Source organism: Diachasma alloeum, unplaced genomic scaffold (genome assembly GCF_001412515.2).
Source record: "Diachasma alloeum isolate Michigan unplaced genomic scaffold, Dall2.0 Dall_scaffold_00178, whole genome shotgun sequence".
NCBI classification, from domain to species: Eukaryota; Metazoa; Arthropoda; class Insecta; order Hymenoptera; family Braconidae; genus Diachasma; species Diachasma alloeum.
Genome location: NW_021680344.1, coordinates 2,910,689 through 2,926,493, shown reverse-complemented (window position 1 = coordinate 2,926,493; position 15,805 = coordinate 2,910,689). Strand labels below are relative to the sequence as shown.

The following is a 15,805-nucleotide window of genomic DNA, read 5'->3' as shown; positions in this document are numbered from 1 at the left end:
TCGAGAAATGGCGTGCTAGGACCTCTAAAGATGGTGTTGAACCAGGGAGACTTCCTAGACCCCACTGGACAATGTTGTCACAATTGCGCTTTTCAATTGAAAACAGACATCATCTTTAGAGAGATTTGTCATCTTTAAAGACTTCTGCACGCCATTTCTCGACCCGCTCTTTCATTTGAGCCCAAAAAAACATTCATATCTTGTCTGACATCTTTGCTACAAACTCGGGTCTTCAACTCGGGCTTTCAATTGAAGGCCCGAGTTGTAGACCCGAGTTTGTAGCAGCGATGTCAGACAAGATATGAATGTTTTTTTGGGCTCAAATGAAAGAGCGGGTCGAGAAATGACGTGCTAGAGCCTCTAAACATGACAAATGTCTCTAAAGATGATATCTGTTTTCAATTGAAAAGCAGAGTTGTGACATCATTGTCTAGGAGGACAATGGGGTCTAGGAGTATGTATAGAACATTGGGGTCTAGGAGTCTCCCCTGGTTCAAAACCATCTTTAGAGGCCCTAGCACGCCATTTCTCGACCCGCTCTTTCATTTGAGCCCAAAAAAACATTCATATCTTGTCTGACATCTTTGCTACAAACTCGGGTCTTCAACTCGGGCTTTCAATTGAAGGCCCGAGTTGTAGACCCGAGTTTGTAGCAGCGATGTCAGACAAGATATGAATGTTTTTTTGGGCTCAAATGAAAGAGCGGGTCGAGAAATGACGTGCTAGAGCCTCTAAACATGACAAATGTCTCTAAAGATGATATCTGTTTTCAATTGAAAAGCAGAGTTGTGACATCATTGTCTAGGAGGACAATGGGGTCTAGGAGTATGTATAGAACATTGGGGTCTAGGAGTCTCCCCTGGTTCAAAACCATCTTTAGAGGCCCTAGCACGCCATTTCTCGACCCGCTCTTTCATTTGAGCCCAAAAAAACATTCATATCTTGTCTGACATCTCTGTTACAAACTCTGGTAATCAACTCTGGTTTTCAGTTGAAATTGGAATTGTTAATTTACACAATAATAGGAGTGCATTGACGATTTTTTCTTAACTCGCAAAAATTTTCAAACAATTTGCTACCGATTGGTGATAAAATTTTTTGGAAATAATTAAATAGGGGGGATACGCCTTTTTTTCAGGGGTGATTTTTCAAAAATTTATTTTAAAAAAAGTACTAACTAGCAAATGTTTTTTATTAGCTCGCAATTTTCTTCAAAACTACTTCAATGAGGAAAAAAATAAAAATTTGGAATATCTATACATGAGGGGCTAATTGATCGGATCTTAGTTTTCCTAGTCAGAGCTCTGTAATTTTCCGTCCTAGGCTCGGTATCCAGTGCCAGCTGTGGCTCCTCCACCATAAAAGAGGGCGCTGAACTGTCAACCGGAGAAAATCAAACTGAGCAGAGCGCAGTACCAGGTACAATTGCTCGATATCACAATTATCCTGTCATTAATTTAATTTCATTAACCGTGAAGAAAATACTCTCTTGAGGCAGTTTATCGTGTTTTATCGAGTTATGTGTGTTGGTTATTTCATTAGCGTTTCGTCTAATACGCAAGTTGAACGTGCGTGCAAGGATGATTATTTAATTCACGATGCGAACGGAGAGATACGAAAGTTGCAAATTCGCATCTCCCTTGACTAATGAATATAGTTATTAAAATTATAATCGATTAGCCAATATTGACAACTCTCCTATCTCTCGGTTTTTGCATCGTGAGGGCTGTCGCATTATCATTACTGACCGATAATTGATGCAATTATTACTGATGCGTGGTGAGATCGATATTCGCGATATAAAACTGGCACGATCTGCCCTACGCTATCTACCACAGTTGGATCGAGCCATTGTCTATAAAAAAAATCCACAAATTGTCGAAAAAAGTATTCGGAGAGAATGAATAATTCAATGAATGCGGGAAGATAATCAGTGGCACCATTCGCGTGACGTTTTTGTGCTTCATTACCGTCGCTTTACTCGTTTCATTTAAAATTGCTCTACCCTTGGGGAGTTATTTTTCAATTAAAAGCTTTTTGAAACGTCAAATTATTTCCTGCATTGAATTTTCGGTATTCAATTGTCGTTTTATTTTTTATAAATAAAAGTGATTAAAATATGGAAACAATAATTAAAAATATTGGGGCTTGTTTAATTACGATTTATGGTTTAGGTATTTCATTATTAACAATATCCATTCGTAATATAAACTTGAAAAATTAAAGAGTGAGGTAATTTGTATGGTCATGACGTCTGCAATTAATTTCAATAATTTAGACAGAAACAATCATTTTTAGAATTTTTTTTTTTGTGAAGACAGACTCAATGAATCGAGCCGTAAGGGTAGAGCTACTTTAACCCAAAAAAGGCCGAGCGGATCGAGTGACTCGTGACGAAGAGATTGAACGACGCATGGGCGAAAAAAAATTTAACATTTAACAATTTAACTATGAATTTTATCGATTGCAATATTATTGATTTTAATGCGTCGCCGTCTCTTCGTGTCGTACGATTGACACACTGATCATTACGTTGCTTCCAATGCTAGCTAGGGAACGGAGGTAAGCCGAGTATAAAATGCCAGTAATAAATTTTCATTAATTTACTTTATTCATTAAAAATTAACACTATTATGTTATTTTTTCACGAGTAATATTCGTGTAATACTTTCTGCGTGTTTCTATCTTTATTGAACGCTTATTCACAAATGATCGTATCTATTTTCACTATTGAATAATGTGAGTAAATTGGTAACCCAGCAAACTATCTTTCAAAATCGTAATTAAGCGCTTCAATTAACTATTCACTTTGTTTCCTGCAGTACACTAAGAGAATAAATTAGTTCTGAAAAATTGTGTGTTCCCCTGAAGAGATCTTTTTTCGTGTTGAATCAATTTACTTGTGGACAAAAAAAGAAAGTTCCACTAAAATATGATCATTTTCGTTGTAGTAATTGTTCTCGTGAGACATTTCATGCCTTTCGGGTAAATACATTCGTTCTACAGAGAATTATATCAGGCTCCGGTTTTATCAAGTGAATGTTATTGAGTAGTGTATATTTTTGTCCAACAAACACTTATAATTTCCATGGAACAACTCAGTAGCAAAGCGGTAAACCGGGTCAAGTCGATTCTGACTATTGGCCAGTTTTTGACGAATATCTCGGAATCTAAAAGAGATGGAGAAATTCGTGTCATAACCGTTTTTGTAGAGCCAATTGAGGGTTATAAAAAAGGTTATGAGAAAAATTTTGCTATCTCTCTTAGATTCCGAGATATTAATCAAAAACTGGCCAAAAGTCAAAATCGACTTAACCCGGTTTATCGTTTCGCTACTGAAATGATAATTTCAAAAGGAAACTACAATTTTCTTGTGGAAAACTGTATCATTGGCAGAACTAAATAATTTCGAGAGGATAATTTCTTTTTTGGGAAAAAAATATTCTTTCCTCGTCAATGTATTCTTTCTATGGTATAAACCTATGGAGTTCTCTTCAGATGAAATAATTGTCGTACAATAGATTATATTTTTTCCTGCCAACAGTTTGAATTCTTCTAGGGATCTTTCTGAAGATCACGACGAAAATTCAATTTTTGTGAAAGATATGAAATTTCCTTCTATCAAGTTGGTTAATTTCCTTCAAGTAAATCTGTTCCGATCCATCAAATATTCTTACGTGGAATAAATCGTTTTTCGGCAGAGCTAATTTTTTCTCTCAGCGTACAGACAACTTGTCTAGGTCACTATCCATCATTTCACTGGCTTAAGAATATCCAAGTAATTTGGATGATTTTTTCAAATCAACACACACGACAAATTTCATAAAAAAACCTAGTGAATATGAAGAAAAATTCTATTACAATTCTATCTAAAATTCTGTTATTTTTTATTGAGTCTATTGAAGAATTTCGCAGTTTTAATGGGAATTATTTTACAGAAAATGTCTACCTAAAACTATTTTATGCAAAAAATCAGTAGAATTTCGTCTTTCATAGCAATATTTTCTATTGAGACAAAAACTAAGAAAGTAATTGAAACGAGACAAGTCTCAAAACATCCGAGTAAGGGTCACAAAAATTACTTAAGGGTAAAAAATCATGAGACAAACATCTTTATGATGACTTGGATATTCTTGCTAACGATGAGGCCCTGGAGAAATGCTTCTCACTTTCAACAATCTCACAGCCCCCGAAATTGAAAAAAAAAAACAATCGGCATTTCTCTAGTTGCATTGGCAATAAATAATCAATAGCCTCCTCAACTCATTTCATCCTTCTCACCTGAACTGTACACCCCCCCATTCATACAATTTCCAACTGATATGATCTGTGACTCTCTTATTATACTTCACGTTAAATTTCCATAAAACTTAAATCGTAATAGCAGTATTTTAGACAATGGTAATGTCCAACAGTTGGTATTCTCCTCTCCTCCACCGCCTTCTCCCTCCCTTGTCACTCTCTTGTCTATCCATTTCTTTTAATCGTTGCGTAGACACTCTCTGCACACTACGTACTCGCTTCGAAGGCCTTTTATTCTCAGCTTTTACTGCTGCGCAATTACTCGCTGACAAAAAGTAAAATATAGAGGGCAGAGATATTTCTTTTTGCCCTCTCTGCGCTCATTGTTAAATGCTCTTAACTGTACACTACAATTTCTTATTGCTCTTTTGTATTTTCGCCTTCTTCCGTGACATTTTTTATTGACATTGTTATCATTCTGACGATCATCGTCGTTAACGAGAGTACCTGAAATGATTAAATTGGTGAGGGAAAGGAGGGTGGAAGGGGCTGGAAATTTTTACGGAAATATTGCAAAATCAATTGGTTTGGGATAGAAGAGGTTGGTGGGGTGGTTGTAAAGGTTAAACGGGCTTAAGATCTCTTAATTTAAGACGTTGGATACAAAAAGGGGTCTTATCAGTGAATTTCGTGATGAAGCGTCCCTCGCGTCTTCTACATTTTACTCGAGGAAATGGCAGAAATTACTATGTTGACTAGTAAAAACTCCAGCAGACGACGAGAGCGTCGACTGATTCCATAATTCTAAAAAATTCAATCCATTCTCGCCCCCCCCCCTTCTTTTTTAGAATGAATATACGCGGAGCAAAGTTATTGATAATGATTTTCAAGGATGATAAAGCAGATTAAATATGGTTTTTCACTTCGGTTATTCAAAAAATCCCCCTCTCTCGCGCCCTCTTCCGCGAATATTCATTTTGGAAGGGAGTGGGAATATTCTTTTAACCGACGAAGTAAAAAATCATGTTTCTCCTCCTAAATTTTACTCGTGGCAATTGAAAATTCAACTTTTATGCCACCATTTTCTACTATAACGAGTCTCAATTTTTACTATGTTCAATAGTAATTTTTTCAACGGACTCTATCACATTTTAATTTTGTCAGCCGTATTTTTTCCATTCTCTCCGTGAGATTAAACATCAGAACTTTGAAACAAAAGATCCTGGAGTAAGACACTTCGAATGTCTATAATGCATGTCTCAGTATCGTAATGTGAGGCTAAAAATGACTTGAATTTGGGAACAAAAGTGTCTCAACTCCAGACACTAATTTTTCAAGTTAATTATCCATACGTCTCTCCTGTTTGACGCTTCATAATCCCTAAACCGTTTGCGTTTCATAATCCCTCAAGTCGTAATTTTCCACTAATCTGACCACATTCCGAAAAATCTCATCCCGTCGTCCATGAAAAGCCAAGGTGGGATGATTAGAGAACGTCTTTATTATGTGCATACGTGAGGTACCTTTTAGGAACTCCAGAACAGAGGGATTATCGAGGGATTTTGACCACAACCGGTTATTATCTTAAAATGGGAACAATGAAAGACAGGAATTATCAGCGATGATCGTAAAAATCATTGTCATCATGTACTAGACGTTCGATGTGGCATGTTTCAGATAGATCCCAATCATCTTCTACTGCTAGTGATGAACGTAACCATGTTAAACATCATGTTAACTTACAACATCAAAAGACCTCTAAACTGCGCTTTGTCTCTTCCGTAGAGTATAGGCACATTTCAGGTAAATTCCCTAGGAAGGATGAGAATCAAGACCTGAATCCTGATTTACATTGCACGCCTAGTTGTAGATGCATCCTAGATGCACCTAGATGACCCTAGAATCTGATAAAACGATTGCAGGTCACTGATCCGCATGAATTACAAAGTTACACTGTTCGATCAATTAATCTCTAGGAAAAATAGTGCGCATGTGCCAGATTAAGTTAAACTTTTCCTCTCCAAGATTAAAGATTCCGCGAACGTGCGAAGAATGCCTGAATTAATTATCATCTACTAAATTATCCCGGAAACAACGGGAGTGCATGAAATTAACTGAATTAGTTGAGAGTGATTAATTAACCTGATGAATGGCGTTAACGTGGACGAAAGTAACTGGTAATCGTCATTAGGAGAAATTGTGACGAGTCAGCTGAGCCCCAACAGTCCGGCCGAGGACAGCTCCGGCGAGTCCCGATTAGACAGACCTCGTTTGCAGCGTTCGATGGGCCAAAGCAAGAGGACCTTTCGCTTGCGAAAAAGTCGAAGGAGTCATATTGAGGTAATAGTTTATATTTTTCATTATCCAAAGTCATTTGATAATTTAACAATTCAAAATAAGTTGTAAATTGACCGATTGTTTTTTATTTTTACTTTTTATTATTTTTTTATTTTACACTTTTCGAATGATTGCAGTTACAATTTTTCCATTGAATGTTTTTGATTACCATTTTTTTGTATTCCCACATTTTAGAAGTAGCAATTTTTCAATTGTCTGTTACTTTAGATCCTCTTCGGCCATTTTTTCACTCACTAACATTTCTGTTCCTCTTATTTCCAATTTGATTCCATGATTAATTATGATAACAAAGGATAAATGCTTCAGAAAATTATCATCTTTGATTACTCTCTCAAGGTGATCATTCTTAATTTAAATTTTCCGCGCGGGAAATCATTGGATGTACGCCATTTCAGTGCTGCCACTGCATTTTAATTTCTGATCACTAGGGAATTTGCTCCTAACATTCTAAAGTCACAGAGATAATTTTTTTGATTGCAATTTCGAGAAACTGAAATCATTAATAATGACCCCGGCTCCGTAGGACCCTTTATAAGTTCTTTTTATTACGTTTACCCCAATAATTTCCGTTTCAATCCACTTCTGATTGAGTCACCGCTGCTCACGCTTCTCAGCGTCGGAAAATGAGACTATACATTCGTAAAAATGAGAAATGAATCTGTTTGCATGGCAACAGGTGCCTCACCTGAAGCTAGAGCGTCAGGAGGGCTCGTCATCCCCCATCCCAGCGACATCGCAGACCCCTCCAGCCTCGGCTATCGAGTCCACCACGTTCAGCCTTCCCATCGACACCTCATCCTTCCGTTCACGGCGCAGTTGCTCAGTTCGTCTGGGCGATGGTGACCACGTCTCCAGCCTGAGCCCAGTGGACCAACAGTACCTCCATCATCATCAACAGACCCACCACTACCTCCATCCTCAATCAGACGTCTCCTGGGACGACGACACATCAAGCACATCAGGCTACCGCGAGTCTTACAGCATGCAGCTGGTGTCACTCGAGGGTAACAACAAATCGTCAGCGCCACCACTCGCCTCACCCGATCTCAATGACATACCATCGACAAGCAGTACAGCAACTAACTACATGGGCTTCGATGGCAGCTCACCCGATTGTTCATTGAACGGCAGTGGTGGAGAGAAAACAACACTGTTGAATTCAAGCCAGAGAACAGTATCACAACACTCACTTATCATGGTATTTCAGGGGCAGGACGAGGACACACTGATCTAACGAATCGCTGTAGTAACAGTGTGGCGGACAAATCATCGAATTGTATCAGTGAATTTTACATCTGAAGAATTTAAACACGATGAGTATTTATACGATAATGTTTCACTAATAGTTGGTAGTATGCGAATTCGGGACCGACAGAGGCCTAAACATTTGTACGACGTGATTGTGTAAAGGTAATAATGTAAGAACACGTTTTAGATAAAGAGTTATCATCAGTTGACCACTTTTCATTATTTATTGATTCCCAAAATTGTACTTCCAGTAGTAAAAAACTGTAATTAATCTCGTATCAACGGCCGAATTCAGTCCCTAGCCCTGGCGGATGCCTCGGCAAGTCAAGACCGATGTCCGCCAAAATATAAGAAGTAGCTGCGAAAAGAGCAGTGATCATATCCAGATTTCCGGTGTCCTCTACAGTCATGGTATCACCATCGCTATGATGAAACCAGAAATACCTCTCCGCGTCATTCCACAGGGATGCGCCCGGCACCCCAGCGTTGATCCACCCCTCGATATCAGGCCCAGTCCCCGGTGTTCGAACCTCCAACGGGGTCATAACCGACAAAAGCCTGGGGTCATCACCCAAATCATAAAACCAAATGAATGGAAAAGTTTTGAAATTCAAATTTCACGTGAATCAAACCAGTGAAAATAAATTGATAATAACTTCATAATCCTTTGAAGAATGCACACAACAGCTGGTGCGCCATTAGCCTCTAGTCCCAAAGGTGTGAAGGTACCATAGTCAGACTCCATAACGAACTGAAGATCCGCCTCTTCGTGTTTGTGCTGCTTGATGTAGTAATCCGCACCGACAATTCCCATTTCCTCAGCCGTCCACATGATGGCCCTAAAGCATTTTAACGACACAGCACCTTACCAAGTTTATGAATTATGTATGGGTCTTCTCATACTACCATTCCTCAGATACCACCAAAACGGGTTACACTCAAACATTATGAATGTTGAATTACCTTACAGTTCTCTTAGGACGAAGATTTAGGGCTTTTAGGAGTAACAATGAATTCCAGGAGACAAAAGCACCAGCACCGTCGTCCATTGCACCCTGGCCAACGTCCCAACTGTCAATATGACCCGATACAACTACTGTTTTGTTTGGTTTGGTGCTGCCGACTATCTCCGCGATTACGTTTCGAGATTCAACGTTCGGCAATTGGTGCGCTTCCATCTTTAGTAGAATGCTGATTGTTTTGCCTGGATTGATTAAGAGATGAATCGTTAAGAGGGTCGAACGGAAGAGATGGGAGAATTAAACGAGATGATTTGATGGGAGAATTAAACGGAAGGGACAGATGAAGTCACCATAAGGGTCAAACAGTCTTGAGACATAGTTTGATGCTTGAGAACAGTTGACCCTTATGAACTCTCCAATCGCATCTTTCACTTGTCTCTCCCACTTGACCCTTATGTCTTGTCTGACACTTATAATACTACAAATAAAAGTTCATCTTTCTTTTACGCGTCTTGATTTGGGAATATCGGAGCAAAATTGTCGTAAGGGTAAAACGGGAGGGGTGTAAGGGTCAAAAGGCCTCAAGAGCCAAACGGGAGAGACGGAGGAAGTTATCATCAGGGTCAAACGGTCTTGAGACCACCTTTGATGCTTGAGAACATTTGACCCTTATGAACAGTCCAATCGCCTCTTCCACTTGTCTCTTCCACTTGACCCTTACGACTTGTATGACCCTTTTAATGCGCAAAATAAAAGTTCATCTGTCTTTTACGTGTCATGATTTGCGAATATTGGAGGAAAATCGTCGTAAGGGTCGGACGGGAGAGATTGTAAGGGTCGAACGGGAGATTCAATTGGAAGAGACCTCGTAAGGGTTAAACGGGAGAGATGAGTGAAGTCATCCAAGGGTCAAACGGTCTCGAGACCCCATTTGATGCTTAAAAATATCCGACCCTTGTGAACATTCTACTCGTCTCTCCCGCGTGACCCTTACGTCCTGCCTGACCCTTGTAATCCGAAAAATGAAGGTTCATCTTTCTTTTACCTCTCTTTAAGCTGTATTGATTAGTGAATATTGGAGTAAAATCGTCGTAAGGGTCGAATGGGAGAGATTGTAAGGGTCAAGCGGGAGAGACAAGTGGAAGAGGCGTTTGGAGTGCTCATAAGCTCACCCGTCTCTCCCGTTTGACCCTTACGTCTTGTCTGACCTCCATAATCTCAAAAATAAAAATTGATTTCGTGATGGATTTAATCTGAATTACTTCAATGAAATTAACTTGTAAGAACAGCGACTTGGTTTTACGTAATTTATGGAAGTCCTTGCATAAAGTGTCATTCAGATTTGATCATTCTGCCCGAGTGTCTCCATTAATACAATCGTGAATCCATCATTTTTATGAATAACTCACTTGTCAATATTGTATTCGTATAAGTGATTTCGATGAATAATTTCGCTCACCTCTGGCCGCCAGTCTACCCAGCAATTCGGCGTCTTCAACGGTGATGCAAGCTGCTGGAATTCTCGTAACATTCACCTCATAATCCATCATCCCGGTATGCGGCGAATAAATAGAGAACGGAGTAATTGATCTGATCAGGGTAGCAACAGCCCCGAGTTTTGCGGCTTTGCTAGCCCCTGACGATCGATAGATCACGGTTTTCCCGTAGGACACAAAGTCCTGATTGTAAACTACTATTTTTCCGGGCACCTGTATTGAAAACGAAATAAAGTAGAATTAAAATAAAGGCGAGGGAGTGCCGTTTTTCACCGACTGGGCGATGCGGAGGGAGAGGGGAGGGAAATAAGTTTTGGGGAGATGGATAGTTGGAGTTCACCTCGTCAGCTCGTCTTTTCAGCTCAGCGAAACTTTTAACGACAATGGCATCCGCCGTTATGCCATCGTTTGGAGTTCCAACGCTGTAACCCAGTCCCAACATTCGAAGGTCTTTCTTACGGGGTGATAGGAGGGTCGCGGACTCTTTTCCTCTGTTTTAAAATTTCATTGATTATAATTTAGTGCTGAAATCGTGGGAGGATTGAGAACAGTCGCGAGCATTGAAGAATCATTAAAATTCTTGTGATCGTTATAGATATCAAGTCGAATTCAAATAATGCACTGAGAACAAAATATGTTCCCCCGAAGAGATCTTTTGTGGTGTTGAATCAATTGACTTGTGGACAAAAAAGAAAGTTTCCACCAAAATATGATGATTTTCGTACTAGTAATTGTTCTCGTGAGACATTTATGTCTTTCGAGTAAATACATTCGTTCTACAGAGAATTATATGAGGCTCCGGTTTTATCAAGTATATACACTTATATAATAAACACTTATAATTTCCATGAAACAAACGATAATTTCAAGAGGAAACTACAATTTTCCTGCCGAAAACTGACATTTTCTTTTTGGTAAAAAAATATTCTTTCTTCGTCAATGTATTGTTTCCCTGATATAAACCTATGGAGTTCCCTCAGATCAAATGATTGTCGTACAATAGATTATATTTTTTCCTGCCAACAGTTCGAATTCTTCTGGGGATATTTGTGATGATCACGACAAAAATTTAATTTTTGTGAAAGATATTAAATTTCTTTCAACTAAATCTTTTCCACTCCATCAAATATTCTCATTTGATAATAAATCATGTTACTCATATGAAAAATGACGTCATTTGGAGAGTAAGTATTCCCTCGGAAGGATCTCCAATGCCATCAAAAATTCGTTTTCATAAAAATACATTACCTGATCCAACGAGGGACGGGGGCCGCCTCCCCATGGACATTCTCAAGCCCCAGCGTCTTTGATCTATCAAGAACATAGTCTATCGCACGCTCTAGTGTCTCAGTGCCCGTAAATCTTGGACCAAAATCATCGACAAATTCTGCCAACTCGTTCCATGTTCTACCTTTGAAGCTACCATTCACCGCTGCATCAATAATTCTGTTTACTACTGGCTGATAATTATCGATTTCACTTATTAGGTGGGCCGAGAGGACTGACGCACAAGAGTCAGGCTTTTTGATGGTGAAATAGGACTCCGTGTACCCGAACACCAGCAGGACAAAAAATTTGAGAATCATCCTGAGGGATTTCTCTATAAGTAATAATGCAAACCTGTCATACACTGTTGGAAAAAATGAAATTTCATCGACATTTCACTGTTGAAAATTTTCATCTGAATTTTTAAGGAAATATTGGTATTGAAAAATCAAATACTCCATTAATTTTCGGTTCAAATGGTCTGAAAATCAATAAAATACTTGATTTTTCAGTTCAATTATTCCGTGAAAATTCAGAAAAATTGGGATAATTCAGGGAACAATTGAAAATTCACGTCATTTTGCTGATTTGCCGAATTCTCCGGATTTTTCAGAACTTTCGCGGAATAATTGAACTGAAAAATCAAGTATTGATTTCCAGATCATTTGAATAGAAAATCAATGGAATATTTGATTTTTCAATGATAAGATTTTCTGAAATTTCAGTGGAACTTGAACGCGACAAAAATTTCCGGACTTTGGCACGGAAAATTCAGATAAATTTTTTTAACAGTGTAGGACGAAATTTGGCAATTACTGTAAGTACTGTCTATGCAATTATTTCAATGAACGAATTACATGTTTTGACGATGTGATTTGGCAGATATTGAAATGTGACACGAGTTGATGGATAACACAATTATCGATTTATGATCCCGGAGCCGGAATTCATTGCAATAACTGTGTTTTATCGGTCTTGCGATGCGATTATAAATTTTTCAGATTCGATAAAAATGTGATGCGTCAGTAGCGAATGACCGTTGAATCTAGTTGATAATCTAAAGAACATCCTATGGTTAGTTCAATCAAATTTTTCAATTTTTTTTGCAATTAAAATTGAGTATCAGAGAATTAAAAGATGATATACTCTATTGACGTACCTGCACTATCGGAAAGACTTCTGTTTTCATCGGATTATTATCCTGGAGTGGTATCTCGTGGTCAGCAACACAACTTTCAGCTTCAAACTGACGTATAATACAATATACATCCAACGCCGGATCAGCTTCAACGGAAGGGGGACAAAAAAAAACATCTGCCCCTTCTGTGAAATTGAATCCCAGAGTTATAATTAGCGCTGAACGCAGATGCTCTAAACTACCGTGAATTTGTAGCTCGTGGAATGGTCGGTTTAGTATCGAATTTGCTTCCATGCATATGGATAATGGAACAGCGGTTTATGTCGATATATATGTGTATCTGAACGCTATTTCCACCGGCTGTTACCGGCAATTGGCTTACACCTATCTTTGCGAATAAAAATAAAAAATGAAATGGATGATGGAAAGTATTTCCGTGAATCGGGAATTATCGGGCTTAGATTATTCACCAACTGCTGATAGGGCGCGCAGCTTCTTTATCAGGCGCTGGTAAGTGGAGCTTTGAGGGGGAAAATCGAATTGAGGGTCGGTGCACTAGAGAAAGTACTGAAATCGAGACAATTTTGCTCCATTTTCAGACGTTTGTATCCCCAATTTTAAGTCATTTCTAGAGGCTCTTTCGTTTAAAATTTATGATGTCTCATTTGTTTTTCTAAATATTTTGTTCATTTTTCCTCAATAAATCAATTATTTTTTCATTAAGCATTTTGGCTACATTAAAAATAGCAGTCATGCAGGAGAATTTGGAGGGAATTGGAGGAATAAGAAAGAATAGGGAACATACGTATTTTTTTTTTTTTTTCTTAATCTAGAAATTGTAACAATCTCCCTAATAATTTTTTGAACCGTCCAATTCGCATTTTTCAATAAGAAATCGTTCATTGAAAAGTGCACTTTTTGGGCGTCTCGAGTGGGCTGTGACGTTACAGCACTGTAGTCGCCATGCCTCTCACTCACTCTCGTAGCGGGAGTCGACAGAGCCGACTTGCGCTGTCTCTCTCGCACGTTAACAGCCTAGTGTGACTGCCGTGCTGTGACGTATCAGCGTCCGAGTGCCCCATCCGAGCGATCAACTTTCAACTCATTATTAACATTAATAATCCATATCAAAACCAAATTTTTTTCCATGGAATATTTTTTTTATGACCCATAGCACAAATTGAAAGGGGAATTTGATCAATTTGAAAAAAATGTATGTTCCCTATTTTTATGATAAAAAATAATGATGAATAGTATCCCCACCTGAGCTCAAATCTGTGTGCCTCCGAATTATTTAATGTGTGCATTGATAATTATTTGATTGTTTCCCTCATACAGAGGTTCGGAAAGTTGATGGACAGTATGAAGCGTCCCGCTTTCCATGTAATTTATACTTTAAAAACATCCAAGGTTGACTTAGATAGCTTGGAAATAACATGAAAGCTGATCTTGCAATGATACTATTTTTCAATTCATTTGATACCTCTCACCCTTCCGCCCCTCCTATTAAATCCAGAACATCAATAAATTCTAAGAGAATGGATAAGTGAACAAAAACGTCGAATGATTCCATGTCTTAATGGGGTTATAATGTCTTGTCCTAGTGCCGCCATCATGACTAGTCATTGAAGAGGCGTCAAATGTCGTGAATTGAGACTGCGAAAATTCCGTGAATTTGGTGGCTTGTATTTCAATACATTAAGACATGCAGTCTGGACAAGGGATTAGAACCAGGGATTAGATGGGCAATGTCCAGGTAGCTCGGAGTAACCTCGTAGACTTGCATTAGGAATCCCATAAAGTTTATGGCCCTTACAATTACAGGGGTCCTAGTACGATCATAGTAGGGGTAGCAGTGGGGCCGCAGAGTCAGTGTAGTGGGGAGCGCTCCGTGAAGAGCGCCGTAAGTGGTGAATGTAGAAAGTAAGAATCCACGAAAAACTCAATAACAATCATTTCACCTTTTTTATGCAATTAATTGGTTATGAAATGTCTTTCCATACCCACATTACACAAGAATATTTAATAGAAACATCTCGCATCTTCTCAAGAATCAAATCTTCGCAAAAAGAAAAATCGATTTTTGTTTGAAATTTATGATGTCCCATTTGTTTTTCCAAATACTTCATTCATTTTGGGCTCAATGGTCGATGTCACCAAAAACGTACTATGCTTCCATGGCTTAATGAGATTATAATGTCTTGTTCTAGTGAAAATGTCTAAAACGTAATCAAAAAGATGAATTTTAGACATTCGAAATATTTTTCTGTCTAATGTCTTAGATTAAGACGTCTTAAAGATACGAGTGTCAGCAGTGTCCACCGTTGGTTCATTAAAACAGACCTCGATCGAGTCAATTTCCTTAATTTCACAGCTACCTTTGTACCGGATTTTTCAGACAGAATACTCGATCCGGTGATAGCCAGCGGTCAATCGATACGGGGGAGTTCATAATGTATTTCGTGGGAGTGAAAACTTGTCAGAGGCACCGATAAATTCGACTAAATATTCATAAGACCTCGGGCTCGGGGTAATAATGGGAATTCTGAGAATGTCATGGCAATTACTCAGTGCGGAGAAGCACGATGGAAATTTTAATTACGTGGAAAAATCTGGGGATAATTAATTCTTTTGGAGTAATTGGATATTTGTATGCATGGTATTTCAGGGTTGTCGTACCATTTTCAATGTGAAGAAAAAAAATTCGCCGAGGGAGTGTCAAAGAATGACAAATGTGCCAAGATTTTTTTTCATTTGGTCACTAGGGAATTCTCAGCCCAGCGAGTAAGTTTTCACCAACAAAAATATCTTCAGTTCGCCGAAACATCAAATAAAATATCAGACATACGTCCGTGGAGTCGACTAATATAGTCATGGGAAAAAAGAACATGAGGACTATTTACAAGTCGTATTTGGTTAAACACAGCACGCGAAAATTTATTAAATTTACGGTGAAAAGACCTTAAGACACTTCCTAAGAATTTATTTTGTTTCCCAAGGAATTTAGGATAAATTCTCCTGTGGAAATTATGAGACGGCGAGGGACTCTGGCAGTTGTAATTTGCACAGTACAAACCTCCCCCCCCCCCCTTGCA

At 38.6% G+C, this 15,805-nt stretch overlaps 2 protein-coding genes across 3 annotated transcripts in view; one reads left to right on the top strand and one right to left on the bottom strand.

The window, feature by feature from the left end:
- LOC107039102 (protein unc-80 homolog) overlaps nt 1-8,055 on the top strand; it is a 32,087-nt gene extending 24,032 nt beyond the window's left edge. The window contains exons 30-33 of the mRNA XM_029126227.1: nt 1,324-1,419; nt 5,920-6,045; nt 6,434-6,582; nt 7,277-8,055. Coding sequence (XP_028982060.1) covers nt 1,324-1,419; nt 5,920-6,045; nt 6,434-6,582; nt 7,277-7,834 — 929 coding nt within the window. The 3' untranslated portion in view covers nt 7,835-8,055. The remainder of the gene's footprint in view (nt 1-1,323; nt 1,420-5,919; nt 6,046-6,433; nt 6,583-7,276) is intronic.
- On the bottom strand, nt 8,044-13,029 carry LOC107039140 (carboxypeptidase Q). 2 transcript variants are annotated; one of them, XM_015258622.1, is made up of 8 exons: nt 12,732-13,029; nt 12,430-12,629; nt 11,555-11,906; nt 10,647-10,797; nt 10,270-10,519; nt 8,812-9,052; nt 8,505-8,687; nt 8,044-8,406 (listed from the first exon to the last, which is right to left on the bottom strand). In XM_015258622.1, the coding sequence occupies exons 3-8, from the start codon at nt 11,890-11,892 to the stop codon at nt 8,127-8,129; spliced, it is 1,443 nt and encodes a 480-aa protein (XP_015114108.1). In that variant the 5' UTR covers nt 11,893-11,906; nt 12,430-12,629; nt 12,732-13,029; the 3' UTR covers nt 8,044-8,126. The 2 variants fall into 2 exon arrangements, with proteins under 2 accessions (XP_015114108.1, XP_015114100.1); XM_015258614.1 differs by lacking the exon at nt 12,430-12,629 and having other exon boundaries at nt 12,732-13,027.
- Between the last annotated feature and the right edge of the window lie 2,776 nt (nt 13,030-15,805).